At 35.6% G+C, this 20,461-nt stretch overlaps 1 protein-coding gene across 7 annotated transcripts in view; it reads left to right on the forward strand.

Moving 5' to 3' along the window:
- AKT3 (AKT serine/threonine kinase 3) overlaps positions 1-20,461 on the forward strand; it is a 365,144-nt gene that overhangs the window by 209,222 nt on the left and 135,461 nt on the right. For all 7 annotated transcript variants that reach the window (XM_054501224.2, XM_063668069.1, XM_063668092.1 and 4 more), the window contains 2 exons: positions 5,701-5,845; positions 14,243-14,374. In XM_054501224.2, the coding sequence (XP_054357199.1) occupies positions 5,701-5,845; positions 14,243-14,374 (277 nt within the window). The remainder of the gene's footprint in view (positions 1-5,700; positions 5,846-14,242; positions 14,375-20,461) is intronic.

Consider the following 20,461-nt stretch of genomic DNA (forward strand, 5'->3'; position numbering starts at 1 on the left):
GTCTGGGAGACTGTTTGTTACGGTTTTCATTCTTTTGCATTTGCTGAGGAGTATTTTACTTCCAATTATGTGGTCAATTTTAGAATAAGTGCGATGAGGCACTGAGAAGAATGTATTTTCTGTTGATTTGGGGTGAAGAGTTCTGTAGATGTCTATCAGGTTCACTTGGTCCAGAGCTGAGTTCTGTCTCATTGATCTGTCTAATATTGACAGTGGGGTGTTAAAGTCTCCCACTATTATTGTGTGGGAGTCTAAGTCTCTTTGTAGGTCTCTAAGAACTTGCTTTATGAATCTGAGTGCTCCTGTGTTGGATGCGTCTATATTTAGGATAGTTAGCTCTTCTTGTTGCATCGATCCCTTTACCATTATGTAATGCCTTTCTTTGTCTCTTATGATCTTTGTTGGTTTAAAGTCTGTTTTATCAGAGATTAGGATTGCAACTCCTGCTTTTTTTTTTTTGCTTTCTATTTGCTTGGTAAATATTCCTTCATCCCTTTATTTTGAGCCTGTGTGTGTCTGCACGAGAGATGAGTCTCCTGAATACAGCACATTGATGGGTCTTGACTCTTTATCCAGTTTGCCAGTCTGTGTCTTGTCATTGGGGCATTTAGCCCATTTACATTTAAGGTTAATATTGTTACCTGTGAATTTGATGCTTTATGATGCTAGCTGGTTAGTTTGCCTGTTAGTTGATGCAGTTTCTTCATAGTGTTGGTAGTCTTTTCAATTTGGCTGTTTTTGCAGTGGCTGGCATCAGTTGTTCCTTTGCATGTTTAGTGCCTTGTAGTGGTTACGAAATCTCTCAGCATTTGCTTGTCTGTAAAGCATTTTATTTCTACTTCACTTACGAAGCTTAGTTTGGCTGGATATGAAATTCTGGGTTGAAAATTCTTTTCTTGCCTGTAATCCCAGCACTTTGGGAGGCCAAGGAGGGTGGATCACCTGAGGTCAGGAGTTCGAGATCAGCCTGGCCAACATGGCAAAACTGCAACTCTACTAAAAATACAAAAAAAAATTAGCCAAGCATGGGGGCAGACACCTGTACTCTCAGCTACTCGGGAGGCTGAGGCAGAGAATCTCTTGAACCCAGGAGGCAGAGGTTGCAGTGAGCCAAGATTGCACTACTACATTCCAGCCTGGGCGACAGAGTGAGACTCCGTCTCAAAGAAAAAAAAAAAAAGAGAATTATTTTCTGTAAGGATGTTGAGTGTTGGCCCTCACTCTCTTTTGGCTTGTAGGGTTTCTGCAGAGAGATCCGCTGTTAGTCTGACGGGCTTCCCATTGTGGGAAACCCGACCTTTCTCTCTGGCTGCCGTCAACATTTTTTCCTTCATTTTAACCTTGGTGAAACCTGGCAGAGACACAACAAAAAAGGAAAATGTCAGGCCAGTATCCCTGATGAACATGGATGCAAAAATCCTCAGTAAAATACTGGCAAACCGAATCCAGCAGCACATCAAAAAGCTTATCCACCACGATCAAGTCAGCTTCATCCCTGGGATGCAAGGCTGGTGCAACATATGCAAATCAATAAATGTAATCCATCACATAAACAGAACCAATGACAAAAACCACATGATTATCTCAATAGATGCAGAAACGGCTTTCAACAAAACTCAACTCCCCTTCATGCTAAAAACTCTCAATAAACTAAGTATCGATGGAATGTATCTCAAAATAATAAGAGCTATTTAAGACAAACTTACAGCAAATACCATACTGAATGGGCAAAAACTGGAAGCATTCCCTTTGAAAACTGGCACAATACAAGGATGCCCTCTCTCACCACTCCTATTCAACATAGTATTGAAAGTTCTGGCCAGGGAAATCGGGCAAGAGAAAGAAATAAAGGATATTCAAATAGGAAGAGAGGAAGTCAAATTGTTTCTGTTTGCAGATGACATGATCGTAGTTTAGAAAACCCCATTGTCTCAGCCCCAAATCTCCTTAAGCTGATATGCAACTTCAGCAAAGTCTCAGGATACAAAATCAATGTGCAAAAATCACAAGCATTCCTATACACCAATAATAAACAGCCAAATCATGAGTGAACTCCCATTCACAATTGCTACAAAGAGAATAAAGTACCTAGGAATCCAAATTACAAGGTATGTGAAGGACCTCTTCAAGGAGAACTACAAACCACTGCTCAAGGAAATAAGAGGACACAAACAAATGGAAAAATATCCCATGCTCATGGATAGGAAGAATCAATATCAAGAAAATGGTCATACTGCCCAAAGTAATTTATAGGTTCAATGCTATCCCCATTAAGCTACCATTGACTTTTTTCACAGAACTGGAAAAAACTACTTTAAACTTCATATGGAACCAAAAAATAGCCCGCATAGCCAAGACAATCCTAAGCAAAAAGAACAAAGCTGGAGGCATCATGCTACCTGACTTCAAACTATACTACAAGGCTACAGTAACAAAAACAGCATGCTACTGGTACCAAAACAGATAGATAGACCAATGGAACAGAACAGAGGCCTCAGAAATAATACCACACATCTACAACCATCTGATCTTTGACAAACTTGACCAAAAAGCAATGGGGAAAGGATCCCCTATTTAATAAATGGTGTTGGGAAAACTGGCTAGCCATATGCAGAAAACTGAAACTGGACCCCTTACTGACACCTTATACAAAAATCAACCCAAGATGGATTAAAGACTTAAATGTAAGACCTAAAACCGTAAAAGTCCTAGAAGAAAACCTAGGCAGTACCATTAAGGACATAGGCATGGGCAAAGACTTCATGTCTAAAACACCAAAAGCAATGGCAACAAAAGCCAAAATTGACAAATGGGATTTAATTAAACTAAAGAGCTTCTGCACAGCGAAAGAAACTATCATCAGAGAGAACAGGCAACCTACAGAATGGGAGAAAATTTTTGCAATCTGTCCGTCTGACAAAGGGCTAATATCCAAAATCTACAAAGAACTTAAACAAATGTATAAGAAGAAAACAACCCCATCAAAAAGTGGGCAAAGGATATGAACAGGCACTTCTCAAAAGACATTTATGCAGCCGACAAACGTATGAAAAAATGCTCATCATCACTGGTCATTAGAGAAATGCAAATCAAAACACAATGAGATACCACCTCACGCCGGTTAGAATGGCAATCATTAAAAAGTCAGGAAACAGATGCTGGAGAGGATGTGGAGAAATAGGAATGCTTTTACACTATTGGTGGGAGTGTAAATTAGTTCAACCATTGTGGAAGACAGTGTGGCGATTCCTCAAGGATCTAGAACTAGAAATACCATTTGACCCAGAAATCCCGTTACTGGGTATATACCCAAAGGATTATAAGTCATTCTACCATAAAGACACATGTACATGTATGTTTATTGTGGCACTATTCACAGTAGCAAAGACTTGGAACCAACCCAAATGTCCATCAGTGATAGACTGGATAAAAAAAGTTTGGCACATATACACCATGGAATACTATGGTGGATGAAGCTGGAAACCATCATTCTCAACGAACTATCACAAGAATAGAAAACCAAACATCCCATGTTCTCACTCATAAGTGGGAGTTGAACAATGAGAATACATGGACACAGGGAGGGGAACATCACACACTGGGGCCTGTCAGGGAGTGGGGGGCTAGGGGAGGGATAGCATTAGCAGAAATACCTAATATAGGTGACGGGTTGATGGGCACAGCAAACCACCATGGCACGTGTATACCCATGTAAGAAAACTGCACGTTCTGCACATGTACCCCAGAACTTAAAGTGTGTATATATGTGTGTATGTGTGTATATATATATATACACACACACAACATATATATATATACATATACACATAACATATTCTTGGTCATAAAATAATTCTGAGTACATTTTGGAAGATGAAAGTTATACAGTGTATGTTCTGTAATCACGGTAGAATTAATTAGAAATCAATAACAATAAGACAATAGATGCCAATTACTGGAAATTAACATAATTTTTTATAATCATGGTGTCAAAAAACAAGAGCCATTAGAAAATAATTTTAAATGAACAATAATGAAAATAATACATATCAAAATTTGTGGGGTGTAGCTAAATGAATGCTTAGAAGGAAATTTGTAGCCTTAAATACCTGTATTTGAAAAGAAGAAAGTTCTCACATTGTTAACTTAAGCTTCTATCTTAAGAAACCAGAAAAATAAACCAAAAGAAAACAGAAAGAATAGCAATCAGAAATTAGTGAAATAGAAAACAGAAAAATAGTAGAGAATAATTAATAAAACCAAAAGTACTTCTTTGAAAAAAATTAATAGAATTGAAAAACGTTTTGGGGTATTGTTAAAGGAAAAAGAGGGAAGACACAAATTACTGACACCCAAGAAAACATTAGAAAACCCAATATCAGTGAATGGTAGTGACAATTGTAATGCAATGGTAAGTATTCATGTATCTAAACATATAAGCATAGGAAAGGTACAGTAAAAATACAGTGTAATAATCTTAGGGTAACGCCATCGTATATGCAGTCCATCATTGACTGAAACATTGTTATGTGGTGCATGATTGTATGTAGGAATAAATTCAGTTAAAGATGTGAAAGATCTTTACACAGAAAATTACAAACATTACATTGAGAAATTAAAGACCTATATAAATGTAGAGCTATGCCATGTTCATGGATTGGAAGATTTAAATGATTAAGATGGTAGTTTTCCCAAAATTTATCTACAGATTTAATGTAATTCCAGTCAAAATCCAAATAGACTTTAAGAAGTAGACAAGCTGATTTTAAAATTCACATGGAAAAATAATGATCCTTGGTCTGATAGACACTATAAATGCTTGATATAAGTGCTCCTGAGACTGATTGTTCAAACTACAAGCTGTGTCCTTTTTTTTTTTTCCTAAGAAATTTACTATGATCTGGAAACAATGAAAGGTTTTGGCTTTGAAAACCTTTCCTTGGAATGTCTGTTGGACCTCATAGAAATCTTCAGGATGTCAATGATGGACTTAAAATCGCTAAGCAAAACACTTTTAAAAACTGCAGCAAACTTTTAGGGGGTCAGCTTAATAGTTAGGATTGGCCAAGTGTGGTGGCTCATGCCTGTAATCCCAGCACTTTGGGAGGCCGTGGCGGATGGATCACTTGAGGTCAGGAGTTCGAGACCAGCCTGGCCAACATGGTGAAACCCCGTCTCTACTAAAAATACAAAAATTAGTCAGGCGTTGTGGCACATGCCTGTAATTTCGACTACTCAGGAGGCTGAGACAGGAGAATCGCTTGAACCCAGGAGGTGGAGGTTGCAGTGAGCTGGGATCATGCCATTGAACTCCAGCTCGGGCGACAGAGTGAGAGCTTTTACAAAAAAAAAAAAAAAAAAAAAAAGGATATATATATATATATATATATATATATACACAGACAAAATTTAACTTTTCATGTAAATGATTTTAACTCGAGTTTTCAACAATTATTTTCTTCTCTTTTTTTCTTTAACATACTTCCAAAAAATGCTACTACAGACTTTAGGCGTGTGGTGAATGAAATGCTGTTAGGATTATTTTCACTTTGGGGTGATGGTGAGAGTGTATGCTTATGTGTGTTGAGTGTGTTTGATCTCTGAATAGATTTTATTTGTATTGATTTTGTATTTTATAAAAGGAAATATTTAAATCATTTACTATCTTCTATTAATGGGAAATTTTACTCATTTTTATAGGGAAGAATGGACAGAAGCTATCCAGGCTGTAGCGGACAGACTGCAGAGGCAAGAAGAGGAGAGAATGAATTGTAGTCCAACTTCACAAATTGATAATATAGGAGAGGAAGAGATGGATGCTTCTACAACCCATCATAAAAGAAAGGTAGAAAATAATAACTTACTCCCAGCACAGCATTCATTTGTCTGGAAGAAGCATATTAAAAGCTACCATTTGCGGAAAGATGTCAGCCAGTTTTCTTACAATATGTAAATATAGTGGTGGGTCTTATTCACATGAATCTGAAATACCTGTTGTTTAAAACCAAATAGGTGAACATCGTTTCAGTGATTCAGCACTTTAGCACTGAATGCTGATAGGGCTCATGTGTGACTGATGTGCCATCACACTACTTTATAATTTGCATTTTTTCCTTATTATTTTTAATACAATTTTAGAAACTTTGTAATAAAATGTTTTCCCTGATGATTTGTTCTTTTCCATTTCGCATTTCATATTCTCCCGAAAAGCACGAGCAGTAATGGCTCGGGTGTACTTCCTGATTGGTGCCCTCAGTCGTAGTAAAGTCAGCAGGAAAGTGAACAATCTTGGAAACAATAACTCTTATTTAATGGCTGCTTCTGAGTCAGTAGGGAAGTAGACTTTTCCTTCTCTCAGTGTTCCAGCATAATAAGTACCAGTTTATATTTTTATGTGAAATATAAATTTTGTTTTTCATTGCTATAGAAAATTGAAAAGCAATTTCCTTATTACAAAAATGATATTTTCATGATTAATCTAAAGATAGAGGTGTTGAGATAAGCTTGCCATTTATCACTTTAGAATATGTTTGATTTAATAGGTTGTAAATTAATCTTCAGGTAGGAAAACACAAATTTTCAAGGTATTATCCATGAAATTTGGTATTAGCACAGTGATTAAGAACTCTTTGGAGACAGACTGCCTAAGTTCATATCTTCCCTTTTCCACGTTAAACTTGTGGACTTGGTGAAGTTATACAGCCACAACATAAAGTTAATTATCCTTTCCTTATGTGAATAAGAATAATATTCTATACTTGATCTGGGCCAAATGTCTGAGATCCCTTTCTGTCTTCATTGTAAATTTCTTCTCTATTTGTTTGTTGAACTGAATCCCTCTTTTCTTTTATGTCAGTTTAATCTGCCTTGTTCCTCCATCATTGCAAAAAGAAAAACAAAGTCTAGCTACACCCACCTACCTACTCAGAGATAAGAAAGCTTCTTTTGTACATGTGTAAATTATTTCATTTAAAATGAAATGAAATGAAGAATAGTGTAAATCTGATATGGTTAAGTAATTGAACCCCAAATTCAAAATACTTCTATGAATTTTTCATTTTGGAGACTCAGTTGGAGTAAAAAAATTCTCAGAGAATCTGTTTTAGAGTGATGTTTATGTTTAATTATCTTTATGTGGACAAAGAATAGTAGCTAACTTTAATAGCTAATATTTATTGAGCACGTATTACATGAACAATTTAAACATTTTTTTTCATTTTGAACTTCCAACTATAAGTTGAGTACCATTATTATTCCTGTTTTATAGTTAAGGGAAATAAAGGATGGAAGGATTAAGAAATTTTCCCCTTAATTACACATGGGGTGGGAGCCAGTACTTAAACCCAGGCAGTAAGATCTGAACTCCTAACTTTCTAGCACTATGTTGTGATACTAAAGTTCTACTGATTTTTCCAAGAGTTTACAAGCTTTATTATCAGTTGAAATTAACTAATATCCAAATGTCATATAAGGACAACAGTTTTTCATATTTTGAGAAACAAGAGTATAGTCATAAGAGAATATCTGCATAATTTTATTTCTAATATAACTTCATTATAAGCATAAAAATTATAGAGATTAGAGAGGCTCAAGATATATGAACCAAGAAAAAGAAATAAGCTGTATATTGACATGTTACAGTATACAGTTAAAAGATCGTATATGTTTGAGGTTCTGTTATCTTTTTTGAAATAATTTAAAATAGTTCTGAATTACTGCAGAAGTTAGGGCAGAAGAAGAACATTTGTACCACTACTAACTCTATAACGGTCCTAATGACTTAGCCTCACGTGGCAAAATATTACTGTCATTTTCATAAGATAAATGATTTTAGAGCTATACCCTTATGTATATCAATTATCATGCAAAGAATTGCAGAAGTTTGGATTATTTTTAAGACTATAACCACACATTGTGAAATAAGAATATTGTTCTAATAATTTATAGGATACATTTCCTTCTTTAATTTTTGCCAAATGGCAATAGGATTAAAAGAATAGGTACTGATTATGGTGGCTATGGTGAGAGTGGTCAGACTGCTATTTCTTGCATGAAATAGGGTTCATTACCTCCCTTAGTGGTAGACTATCACTACAGTGTCTGCACTGCCAGTTAAAAACTCAATTGGAAAGGAAGGATGTTGGGTAGTAAAGAGGCAAGGGCCTCACAGACAGATTTAAGTGCTCTTCTGTGTTTGAATTAAAAGAAAATGTGGTTCTATGTTTTAATTAAAAGATAGTGTTTCAGAGGAATTTGCTTCGAGAACCCATCAGTGCCTAATCTTGGTCAGCCAAGCTGCCATTCTTGTATGCTTTGTCAAGTGTGCGAAGGACATAGCATAAAAGGGTGAAAAGCCAAGTGAGAGTCCAAGTTCTGCTTCATTTTTAAAGACTAGCGTAAGCTTCTCTGGGATCAACTGGCTATAATCTCATGATTTACGTTTAAAGTATAAGCAGTGCCTCCTGCTTTCCCAGTAAGTTTGACTCCAGTTCTTGGGATTGTATCACCTAATTCCTGGCTGCAGTAACTCATACCAGTGGCCAGTATCCAGAGAAAAAGAGAAGGAAAAAAAGAACAGACAATGGCCAGGCCTGCTGAAATCTAATGATTTCACACTGCATGAATCTGCTTATTTAAAAGGGAGAAGCGACGTAACCACTGTAGAAGTTGACTAATAACATTAGCTCCACCTCTTCCCGTGAGAAAGAGCACCAGGAGAAGTGGGCAGAGACGGAGGCAGAGGAGTGAACCTCGTCAGAGCTCTTCTCCTCTTTTTACTTACTTGGTTTTGCTATTACACTGTAAATGTATCTGGAATTTATCTTTTTTTGACCAAATATGCTAATACTGTGGTATTCTTAGAAGTTCTTTATGTTCCTCATTGATTATTTGTTTATTTTTAATCTAATTTGTGGGCTAGACAGTGTCTTATATTCTGGTGTGCCTGATTTGAACACATTTATTAAGCATTTGTTATATATGCCCATGTATCTCTTTACTTAAAACAGCTACGTAAACAGTAAAGGGAAGAGTGTAACTGTAAAGTATTTTCCCAATAAATTCTTAAGATCAGGCTTTGGTGGAGGATTATTTTTCTGGAGAGTATTCATACTCCTATATTTTTATTAAAGACTTACTGTGGCTGGGCGTGGTGGCTCACACCTGTAATCCCAGGACTTTGGGAGGCCAAGGCGAGCAGATCCACAAGGTCAGGAGATCGAGACCATCCTGGCTAACACGGTGAAACCCTGTCTCTACTAAAAATACAAAAAATTAGCCAGGCGTGGTGGCGGGTGCCTGTAGTCCCAGCTACTCAGGAGGCTGAGGCAGGAGAATGGCGTGATCCTGGGAGGCGGAGCTTGCAGTGAGCCTAGATCGCGCCACCGCACTCCAGCCTGGGCGACAGAGCGACACTCCGTCTCAAAACAAAACAAAACAAAAAAGGACTTACTGTATCTTTTTCCATAACATCATCCAGGAGAACAAAACATTTTGTAATAGCGAACATTTCTTTTGTAAAGACTACACAATTACTGTGTATACCATTCTGAACATGAGCATTTGATAGCAAAGATACCTTACCTTTTTAATTTCCTGAAGTTTTGTCAAAATAGATGGGAAATATGTTTCTGATTTTATCACATACAGTGCTTTTTAACTAATAATAATTTCCATGTAAATTATCTTTTTTTTAAAGATTGAGAGTCAAACTGACAAGCTGTGAAGTTCAGAGTGAAGGCTGTCATACTTTTTTTTAACCTCATTGTTCCTAGGAATTGCAATTTTACTATTTACTTATTTATTTATTTTCATTTGAGACAAGGTCTCACTCCTATCACTTAGGCTGGAGTGCAGTGGCACAATCGTGACTCACTGCAGCCTTGACTTCACAGGCTCAGGTAATCCTCCCAACTCAGCGTCCCAGGTAGCTGGGACTACAGGCACCTGCCACCGCACTTGGCTAATTTTTGTATTTTTTTGTAGAGACAGGGTTTTGCCATGTTGCCCAGACTGGTCTCAAACTCATGCACTCAAGTGATCCACCTGCCTTGGCCTTTCAAATTGTGGGATTACAGGTGTGAGCCACCACACCCAGCCAAGAATAAGGATTGCAATTCTTAAGGAATATAGTAGTATTTTATAATTAAATATTGTTTTTCATCTGAAAATGTCATATAGCATTTTACAGATTGTTTTCTAATTTTTACCCCCCAATAATTCAAATTTCATTTTCTATGATATTTAGTAATAGGGCACAGCAAGTATTATTTTCTAGTGCTTTTAAATAAAAAAATGAGGAACATGCTGTCCAAATGAAACTTTGAGCAATAAATTGACACTCTGACCTGGTTATGAAAATAATGTTTCTGAGTTACTTGCCATGTGTATTAGTCAGGTTTCTCTAGAGGGACAGAACTAATAGTATATATATGTGTGTATGTATGTGTATATATACGTGTGTATGTATGTATATATGTGTTTATACACATGCGTATACACGTGTATATATATACATGTGTGTATACATATATACACGTGCGTATATATACACATGTATACATGTGCGTATGTATACACGTGTATACACGTGCGTATGTGTGTATGTGTATACACATGTGTGTATATATGTGTGTATGTACGTGTGTGTATATATACACACACGTATATATATATGTGTGTATGTATGTGTGTATATATATACACACACGTATATATATATGTGTGTGTGTGTATATATGTATATATGGAGTTTATTAAGGAGTATTAAACGCACGATCACAAGCTTCCACAATAGGCCATCTGCAAACTGAGGAGCAAGGAAGCCAGTTTGAGTCCTAGTGCTGAAGAACTTGGAGTTGATGTTCGAGGGCAGGGAGCATCCAGCACGGCAGAAAGACATAGGCTGGGAGGCTAAGCCAGTCTAGCCTTTTCATGTTTTTCTGCCTGCTTTATATTCTAGCCACACTGGCAGCTGATTAGATGGTGCCCACTTGGCTTAAGGGTGGGTATGCCTTTCCCAGCCCACTGACTCAAATATTAATCTCCTTTGGCAACACCCTCACAGATACACCCAGAATCAATATTTTGCATCTTTCAATACAATCAAATTGACACTTGGTATTAACCCTCACACTGTGGAACAAACTACCTGAAATTTAGTGTCTTAAAACAATAGCCTTGTAAATATCTCATGATTTTGTAGTTTGGGCCATTCTGTTGGTCTTGCATGCATGTCTCTCAAGTAGCTGCCTACAGCTTATACATGAGTGGGCTGGAAAATCCAACAAAACCTTCCTTACGTGTCTGGGGTCTTGGTGCTGACTGTTGGCTATGGTGTCTTGGTTCTCCTCCACTTGGTCTCTCTCGGAGTGGTAATTTATCTTCCAAGGTCTCTCCACATGGCCTCTCTCTCCAGCAGGATAATATGGACTAACTGACAGCATTAGAGCTGGCTTTCTAGAGCTTTCCAAGAGAGAGAATGCATAAACTGCCAGGCTTAGAGGCTTTGTCTGTTACTGGCATAGTATCAGTTTGATCATATTCTGTGTTCAAAGCAAGATACAGGGATAGCCCAGGGAGAGAGGAAGTTGACTCCACCACCCCTTCATGGGAAGAGTGGAATATGCATACAGGGAGAAATGGGAATTTGTGGCAGCCATCTTTGCAGACTACCTAGCACAAATAGCTTGTTATGTAGTATTCCCTGATTTTTTTCTACTCTATTAATGCAATTAAATCTAATATTACCTGTTATTTGTTCAGATGACACTAGCTGATTTACTATATTTGATATTTAGAGCTACATGTTTGATTTTTAGCTGAATTAATATATCTTATTTTCCCTGCTATCTCTTTGCTACTTTATCTTTGGACTAGAGATATTATTGAATGGAAGACACTCTAATTTGACATTTGGGGAAAATTATCAAAATTATGAGCAGCAAAAAATGTTGAAAGTGAACATAGGCATTAATTTATAAAATTTTAAGAATTTTTATGTAATATACATGAGAGATATTGGGATGTAGTTTTCTTGCATTGTTTTCCTCTCATTTTGGTATTGTCAAAAAATTGGGGTTCAGCCTGGGAGACCACATGGGTTCTTGGCTTCACACAAGAAGGAATTCAAGAGCAAGCAACAGAATAAAGTGAAAGCAAGTTTGTTAAGAAAGTAAAAGAATAAAAGGTGGCTACTCCATAGGCAGAGCAGCCCTGAAGGCTACTGGTTGGCTATTTTTGTGGTTATTTTTTAATCATATGCTAAACAAGGGGTGGATTACTCATGAGTTTTCTGGTGAAGGGGAAGGGAATTCCCAGAACTGACAGTTTCCCCCATTTTCAGAGCATACAGGGCAACTTCCTGATATGCCATGGCATTTGTAAACTGTCATGGCACTGATGGGAGGTTCCTTTGGCATGATAATATATTATAATTAATGTATAATGAGCAGTAGGGACAACCAGAGGTCACTTTCATCACCATCTTGGTTTTGGTGGGTTTTGACTGGCTTCTTTACTGTATCCTGTTTTACCAGGAGGGTCTTTGTGACCTGCATCTTGTGAAAGGAGACCTGCCAAACTCCTATCTCAGTATCAGGATGATGCTTGTCTCAGAATGAATGAGAAGTATTCCTTATTTTAATTTTCAGAAAGAATTTGTATAAAATTGGTGTCATTTCTTGTTTAAATGTCTGTAGAACTCACCAGTGAAACCATCTGGGCCTGGAGTTTTCTTTGATGAAAGGTATTTAACCACAAACTCAATTTTTCTTAATAAATATGGGGTTATCAAGTTATCTGTTTCTTCTTGGGTGAGCTTTCATAGCTTGAGACTTTCAAGCAATTTATTTCATCAAATGTGTCAATTTTATTGTCAAAATGCCATTTATAATAGTCTCTTAACGTTTCTTTTAATATCTGTAGAATCTGTAGTGATGCCACCTCTGTCATTCTTGATATTGGTAATTTGTGTCTTCTCTATTTTTCTGACCAACTTGGCCAGAGGTTTATCAATTTTTATGATCTTTTAGAACTAGCTTTTGGTTTCACTGATTTTTTTCTCTACTCTTTTTCTTTCTTTTAAAAATTTAATTGATTTCTGCTCTGATCTGTATCATTTTCTTCTAACTCTTTTGGGTTAACTTGCTTTTTTTCTAAGTTTGTTAAGGTGGAAGCTGAAGCAATTGATTTGAAATATTTCTCACGTTTACTTTAGATAAATGATAAACAGAAAAAAAAAGTTATAAAAGGCATTAAAATTTTCAATGACTTGTAATTTCAAGATAAAACCCAAATACTTACTTGATATTTATAAACCTCTAAACTGAGTTTAAATTTAAGTAAACTGATCATATACAATTACCTTCTCTTCTGTTCAAAAACCTATTAATATGAAAGTAAAGGAATTTCAAAAGGAGGCAAGTCCACAAAAATGAAAAGCTGGGTTGGGGAGGGGCATTAGGGCACAAATGCTTTCAAAAGTTTGGAAGTTTCTGGAAGAATGTTGATAGAGCACAGCAGGAAAAGAGTACACAGAGGGGACTGTAGAGAACAAGTGGCACGTGTGACTGGCAAAATCCTCAGAATTACCTGACTTAAGAAAGAGAAGTGAAACTGAAAACAGGCAGATTAATTAAAGATATTCTTCTTAGAGCTCCCTGCCTTGCTGTTCTGAATTGCATAAAGTACTCTCTCAGGAATAACAACTGCTTTCTTTGATTTATTTTAACTGAAATATATGAGGTTCTCGACATTTCTTATAAATATATCCTATATCTCTCTCTTTCTTGGATTTTATCTTTATTTTGCTAGGGTAAATTCTCAGATAGCTCCTTCCAAAGCACTGCTTTTTTAGGCATATTTGGAATGTTTGTGTGGAACATTTTTGATTATCACATTTTCTGGGGGTAGCAGCACTACTAAATCCTTGAAAACTTGAGTCCTTAAAAATGAGTGAAAATAATTTTTTTCCTCCTTTGCCCTTTTACATAACTGATAATTTGGCTGAGGAATTCTAGGTTCAAAATCATTTTCTCCAACATCTGAGAACTGCTTAAATTATTTTCAGCATCCATGGTTGCTAATGAGACAGCCAATGCCAGTCTGATTCTTTTTTCATTTAAATGTGCTTATAAATTGGTAAAATTTGTTTTTGAGTGGATATTGCAAACACATACCTATATGCTAACAAATAAATTGCATCAAATTCTTTATTTTATATTTTTTAATTTGTATTTTTCAGACAATGAATGATTTTGACTATTTGAAACTACTAGGTAAAGGCACTTTTGGGAAAGTTATTTTGGTTCGAGAGAAGGCAAGTGGAAAATATTATGCTATGAAGATTCTGAAGAAAGAAGTCATTATTGCAAAGGTAACTGATTATTAAAGTTGATTACTAAATTTTTGTTTGCAGTGTGCATGTGTTTGTGGGCTCATGAATTTACATGCTAATGTATGCAAATTCCATTAAACAACCAAAATATGGTTGTAGACTACTGCTACAGTAAGTTTTTGTGTATTAATATTTGTAATTTTAAAAGTTTTCAGACATTCATAATATATGTGTATTACATACTAAAGCTATTCTCTTAAGGAAATAGAAATGTTTATGTTTGCATGTTTGGGAGAATGTTTTGTGATCTATATCATAATTATACTAGGATTGCTTTTTAATAATTTCTCCTATTGTTCTGAATTTCTTATTAAGATTGACTAGTGTAGATGATTTTTACTCATAAATTCTAAAGCTTATATAACATTGAATGGAAAAACATCCTAAATAGATTTGAAAATACTAGAATGGTGAAATTAAAATAAATTATTTTAGGAAGACTTACTTCCCTCCCCCATACCTTTATTCAGCTTAGACCTTTTTAAATAAATAACATGTTAATGATGTCAGTTCTCACTCAGAGTTCTGAACGAAATCCCAATTCCCTCAGGAGATACACTTTACAAATTGGTCCATGCTTTATGTCTTACTTAATTCAACAAATGACATAAATTACTGTTATACTTTATGGACTATTTCAACTTCCAGTTATTTGCTACTGTAGTTTCCTCATCTGGACTGTATTGCCCCTTACACTTTGTGAAACTTTGTTTCCCTGTCTTTGTACATTTGTTTTGATCTCAACTCCTTTACAAGTCAGTGCCCCTATTGGAAAGAACATTGACTTTGGAATCATACACACCTAGGTTCACATCTCACCTAATAGTCTTTAACAATCAGTACTTTTTAAAGCAGTACTGTGGGGAAGTACTGGTCTCTTAGGGGCATTTGGAAATGTTTATGGGGGGCACATATTTGCTTATCACAGTAACTGAGGAGGAGGGATACTTCTGACAGTTACCAGGTAGAAGCCAAATGTGCTAAATATCTTGCAGTGTGTTGGGCAGCCAATCAGAGCCTTAGTTTTTTTCATTTAAATTGGTATAATAAAACCTCTGGACAGGAATATTTTGAGGATTGGGATATGTAAGGTATTTAGCATCCTAGCTGGCACTTATTATTAATTAAGCTGATATTTTCTGGGAGGCAGTATAATGTCAGGTAGGTTTTGCTGCTTAGTAAGTGATCCAACTTTTTATGCCTTTATTTTCTTATCTACAGAGTGGGGCTAATAGTAGTACCTGCCTCATATGGTTATTTTCGGGGTTAAATGAATAGATAAATATAATAGTACATGCCATCAGTATTAAATAAACTTAACAAATTAAATTACAAATCAAATGAAATTAAAATATGCTATTGTTATAAATATTTGCTATAATTATTATTACTATTATTACTACCTACTGTGTATTATTACTACCTACTGTGTATCAAGCATCAGTAAATATCTATTCCATTCTGTTTTTTCTTTTATATACTAGCCTCACTTGTATCCCATTATTTAATTTCTATTCATCAGACTGGGGAATATCCTGTTAGACACTGTCTTATCTCACTACTTACACTTTTCTGAGTAACCGTACAGAACTGCGTATATTTCACAAATGATAGACTATTCTGATTGATGTAGTGCCTTGCTGCTTTCTCCCAACAAATCTATTTATCGTTTCTTGAAAGAAAATATGCTCGTTTATAGCAAGATGATTAACACTATGAAGATTTGGGGTGTGACAAGACCTGGGGTTTGGTTCCTGCTGTGCCCTTCTCAGAGCAACATATCAGGGAAGAAATGATTTTGATATCTTTTTACTGGTGATGTTAACTTTGATTGCTTGACTACAGTGCTGTCTACTGTGTTTCTTCACTTTAAAGTTGCTATTTTTCCATTCATAACTAACCAGTATCTTAGAGGAAATACTCTGGGACTATATAAATAACCTGTTTTTTCTTAAACTTTTATGTACTAATTTTAACATCCATATCAGTGGATTTTGCCCATAATAATTATTACTGTTGTGTTCTAATGGTGATTTTCTATTTCATTCATTCCTTATACATTTATTCTTAGTCAATTAAGCTAAGGGTTTATCAATTTTGTTAATCTTTTCAAAGAACCAACTTTTGACTTTGTTGACTTTTCTCTGTTTTATCTGTCTTTGCTTTAATCTTTATTTATTTTTTCCTATTGCTTGCTTTGGGTTAATTTATTTTTTTCCTAGTTCCTTAAGTTATAAAGTTAGATTGTCGATTTGCGATCTCTCTTATTTAGTATAAGCATTTATGGCTTTAAATTTCTCCCTTAGCACTGCTTTTGTGGCATCCCATAAATTTTAGTCTGTCGTGTTTTTGTTTTCATTCATCTCAAAGTATTTCTAATTTCCTTTGTCATTGATTGTGTCTGTTGTTCAATTTCTACAAATTTTGGAATTTTCTTGTTTTCTTTATATTATTCTAACTTCATGTTGTAGTTGGAGAAGATGCTTTGTATTTGTCTTTTAAAGTTTATTGAGACTGTATTTGTAATCCAACATATGATCTATCCTGGAGGATGTCCCCTGTGCACTTGAAAAGACTGTAGATTCTGTTGTTAGGTAGAGTATTTTGTGTATATTTAATAGAGCGTTTTGTGTATATGTCTTAGATTTAGTTGCTTTATTGAGTTGTTGAAGTCTTCTGTTGCTTTACGTATTTCTGTCTGGTTGTTGTATTCATTATTGAGAGTGTAGGGTGTGGAAATCTCCAACTATTATTGTAAAATGGTCATTGCTTTCTACAGTTCTTTCAATTTTTGCCTGATATATTTTGATGGTCTTGTTATTAGGTATGTAAGTGTTTATAATTGTTATATCTTGCTGTATTAACTCTTTTATTAATAATATCTTTTTTTGGTCTTTTCTGGCCTTTTCATTTAAAGTCTATTTTGTCTGATATTAGTATAGCCACCCCTTTTCTCTTTTGGTTACTATGGCAGTACCCCCTTTAGCTGCAGTTTTGCTTTTCATGGTTTGAGTTACCCCTAATCAACCACAGCCTAAATATAGATGAGTATAGTAAAATAAGATATTTTGAGAGAGAGACCACATGCATCACAATAACTTTTGTCACAATATATTGTTACAATTTTTCTATTTTATTATGGTTGTTAATTTACTTTTAATAGTAGCTGTTAATCTACTTTTAATATCCATTTATAAAGGATGTGCCTAACTTACAAATTAAACTTTATCATAGGTAGTATGTGTAGGAAAAAAACATGGTATATGCAGTTGGCTCTCTGTATTCCATATCCATGGGTTCAACCAATGTGGATTTAAAATACTCAAAAATAATAATACAACAATAAAAATAATAAAAATTAAAAAAACCAATGTAATGTAACAGCTATTTACATAACATTTACATTATATCTGATATTATAACTCATCTAGAGATGATTTAAAGTATATGGGAAGATGTGCATAGATTATATGCAAATACTATGCTATTTGATACTACGGACGTGAGCATTTGTGGATTTTGTTATCTGCAGGGGGATTTTGAAACCAGTCCCCCATGGATATCAAGGGATGACTTTATAGAGTTTGGTACTATCCATGGTTTTAGGCATCTACCAGGGTCTCAAAACATATCCTCCACTGATAAGGGGAACTGCTATATTTTCATGGAATAATTTTTTTCTCTTTCACTTTTACCCTGTTTGTGGCTTTTGGAGACAGCATGGAGTTGGATCATGCTTATTGTTTGTTTAATCGACTTTCTCAATCTCTTTCTTTTGATTGGAGAGTTTAATCCATTTACGTTTAAAGTGAGTCGTGATAAGAACTTACTTCTGTCCTTTTGCTATTTATTTTCTATATGCCTCATTGCTTTTTGTCCCTCCTTTTCTACATAAATGCCTTCTTTTGTGTTTAATTGATTTTTTAGTGGAACATTTTAATTCTCTTGTCATTTCCTGTTGTGTATATTCTATAGCTATTTTCTTTGTATAGGTTATATTTAATATCCTGAAGTTATAGTACTCTAATTTGAATTTATACCACCTTAACTTTAATAACCCTCAAAAACTCCACTTCTTTACAATTCTGTCCTTACTCCTTTCAATTGTTGGTGTTTTTAAATTGCATCTTTATGCATTGTGTGTCCCAAAATGAGACTACTAATTTTTTAATGTATGAGTCTCTTTAATCATGTAGAAAACAAAAAGTGGTATTACAACACAAGCTTAGAGTAATACTAGCTTTTATAATTTTTTATGTATTTAGCTTTACCAGATCTTTAATTCTTCATCTGACTTTAAGTGACTGTCTAATGTCCTTATATATTAAACCTGAAGGGACTCGCTATAGCTTTTCTTGTATGACAGGTCCAGTGCTAATGAACTCCCTCAGTTTCTGTTTACCTAGAAGTGTCTTGATACCTCCCTCATTTTTTGAAAGATAGTTTTGCTGGATTCTTGCTTTACTTTTTTTCCTTCAGCACTTTGAATGTATCAACCAGTTGCCTTCTGGCCTTCAATGTTTCTGATGAGAAATATTCGATAATCTTATTAGGGTTCCCTTGTATTTGATGATAAGCAAGCAAAACAGACTCATTGCTGATATGGAAAAAGTTCAAGTAGTCTTGATAGAAGATCAAACCAGCTGCAACATTCCCTTAAGCCAAAGCCTAATCCAGAGCAAGGCCTTGATTCTCCCAATTCTGTGAAGGGTGAGAGAGGTAAGGAAGCTGCAGAAGAACAGTTGGAAGCTAGGAAAGATTGGTGTGTGAGGTTTCAGGAAAGACACCATCTCTATAGCCTAAAAGTACAATGTGAAACCACAAGTGCTGACACAGAAGCTGCAGCAAGTTATCCAGATATCTAGCTAAATAATTGGTGAAGATGACTACACGAAACCACAGATTTTCCATGTAGATGAACCTAGGACTTTCTTAGAAAGGAGAAGTCAGTGCCTGGCTCTAAAGCTTCCAAGGGCAGATTGACTCTCTCAGTAGTGGCTATGCAGTTGGTGACTTTAAGTTGAAGTCATTGCTCCTTTACCATTTCAAAAATCCTAGGGCCCTTAAGAATTATGGTAACTCTACACTGCCTGTTCTCTATCAGTAAAGCAACAAAGCTTGGATGACAAGCACATCTGCATACAGTATGTTTTACTGAATATTTTAGACCCACTGTGGAGACCTGCTCAGAAAAAAAGATTCCTTTTTAAATATTACTGCTCATTGACAATGCACCAGATATGCAAGAGCTCTGATGGAGATATACAAGGAGATGAATGTTGTTTTCATGCCTGCTAACCCAGCGTCAGTTCTGCAGCTCATTATCAACGTGCATTCTACAGACCATTATTTCAACTTTCAAGTCTTATTATTTAAGAAATACATTTTGTAATAGATAGTAATTACTGCCATAGATAGTAATTCCTCTGCCGATAGATCCAAGGAAACTTAATTGAAAACCTTTTGGGAAAGATTCACCATTCTAGATGCCTTGAAAAACATTCAGGCTTCATGAATGTTCATGGAAGGAGGTCAGAATATCAACATTAATAGGAGTTTGTAAGGAGTTGATTCCAATCCTCATGGATGAGTTTGAGGGGTTCAAGACTCCAGTGGAGGAAGTAACTGCAGAGGTGGCAGAAATAGCAAGAGAACTAGAATTAGCAGTGGAGCCTGAAGATAGGACTAAATTTTATCAGGCCCATGATAAAACATGAACAAATGAGGATTTGCTCCTTATGGATGAGCAAAGAAACTGATTTCTTGAGATAGAATCTACTCTTTGAGAAGATGCCATGAACATTGCTGAAATAACAGCAAAGGATTTAGAAAATTACATAAACTTAGTTGATAAAGCAGTGGCAGGTTGTGAAAGGATTGACTCCAATTGTGAAGAAAGTTGTGTTGTGGATAAGCAGCATGGCATGCGAAAGAGAAACCTTTCTTGGAAGAAAAAGTCAATATGGCAAACTTCATTGTTTTCTCATTTTAAGAAATTGCCACGCTGGGCATGGTGGCTCATGTCTGTAATCCCAGCACTTTGGGAGGCCAAAGCAGGCAGATCGC

This window comes from Pongo pygmaeus, chromosome 1 (assembly GCF_028885625.2).
Source record: "Pongo pygmaeus isolate AG05252 chromosome 1, NHGRI_mPonPyg2-v2.0_pri, whole genome shotgun sequence".
Classification (NCBI taxonomy): Eukaryota; Metazoa; Chordata; class Mammalia; order Primates; family Hominidae; genus Pongo; species Pongo pygmaeus.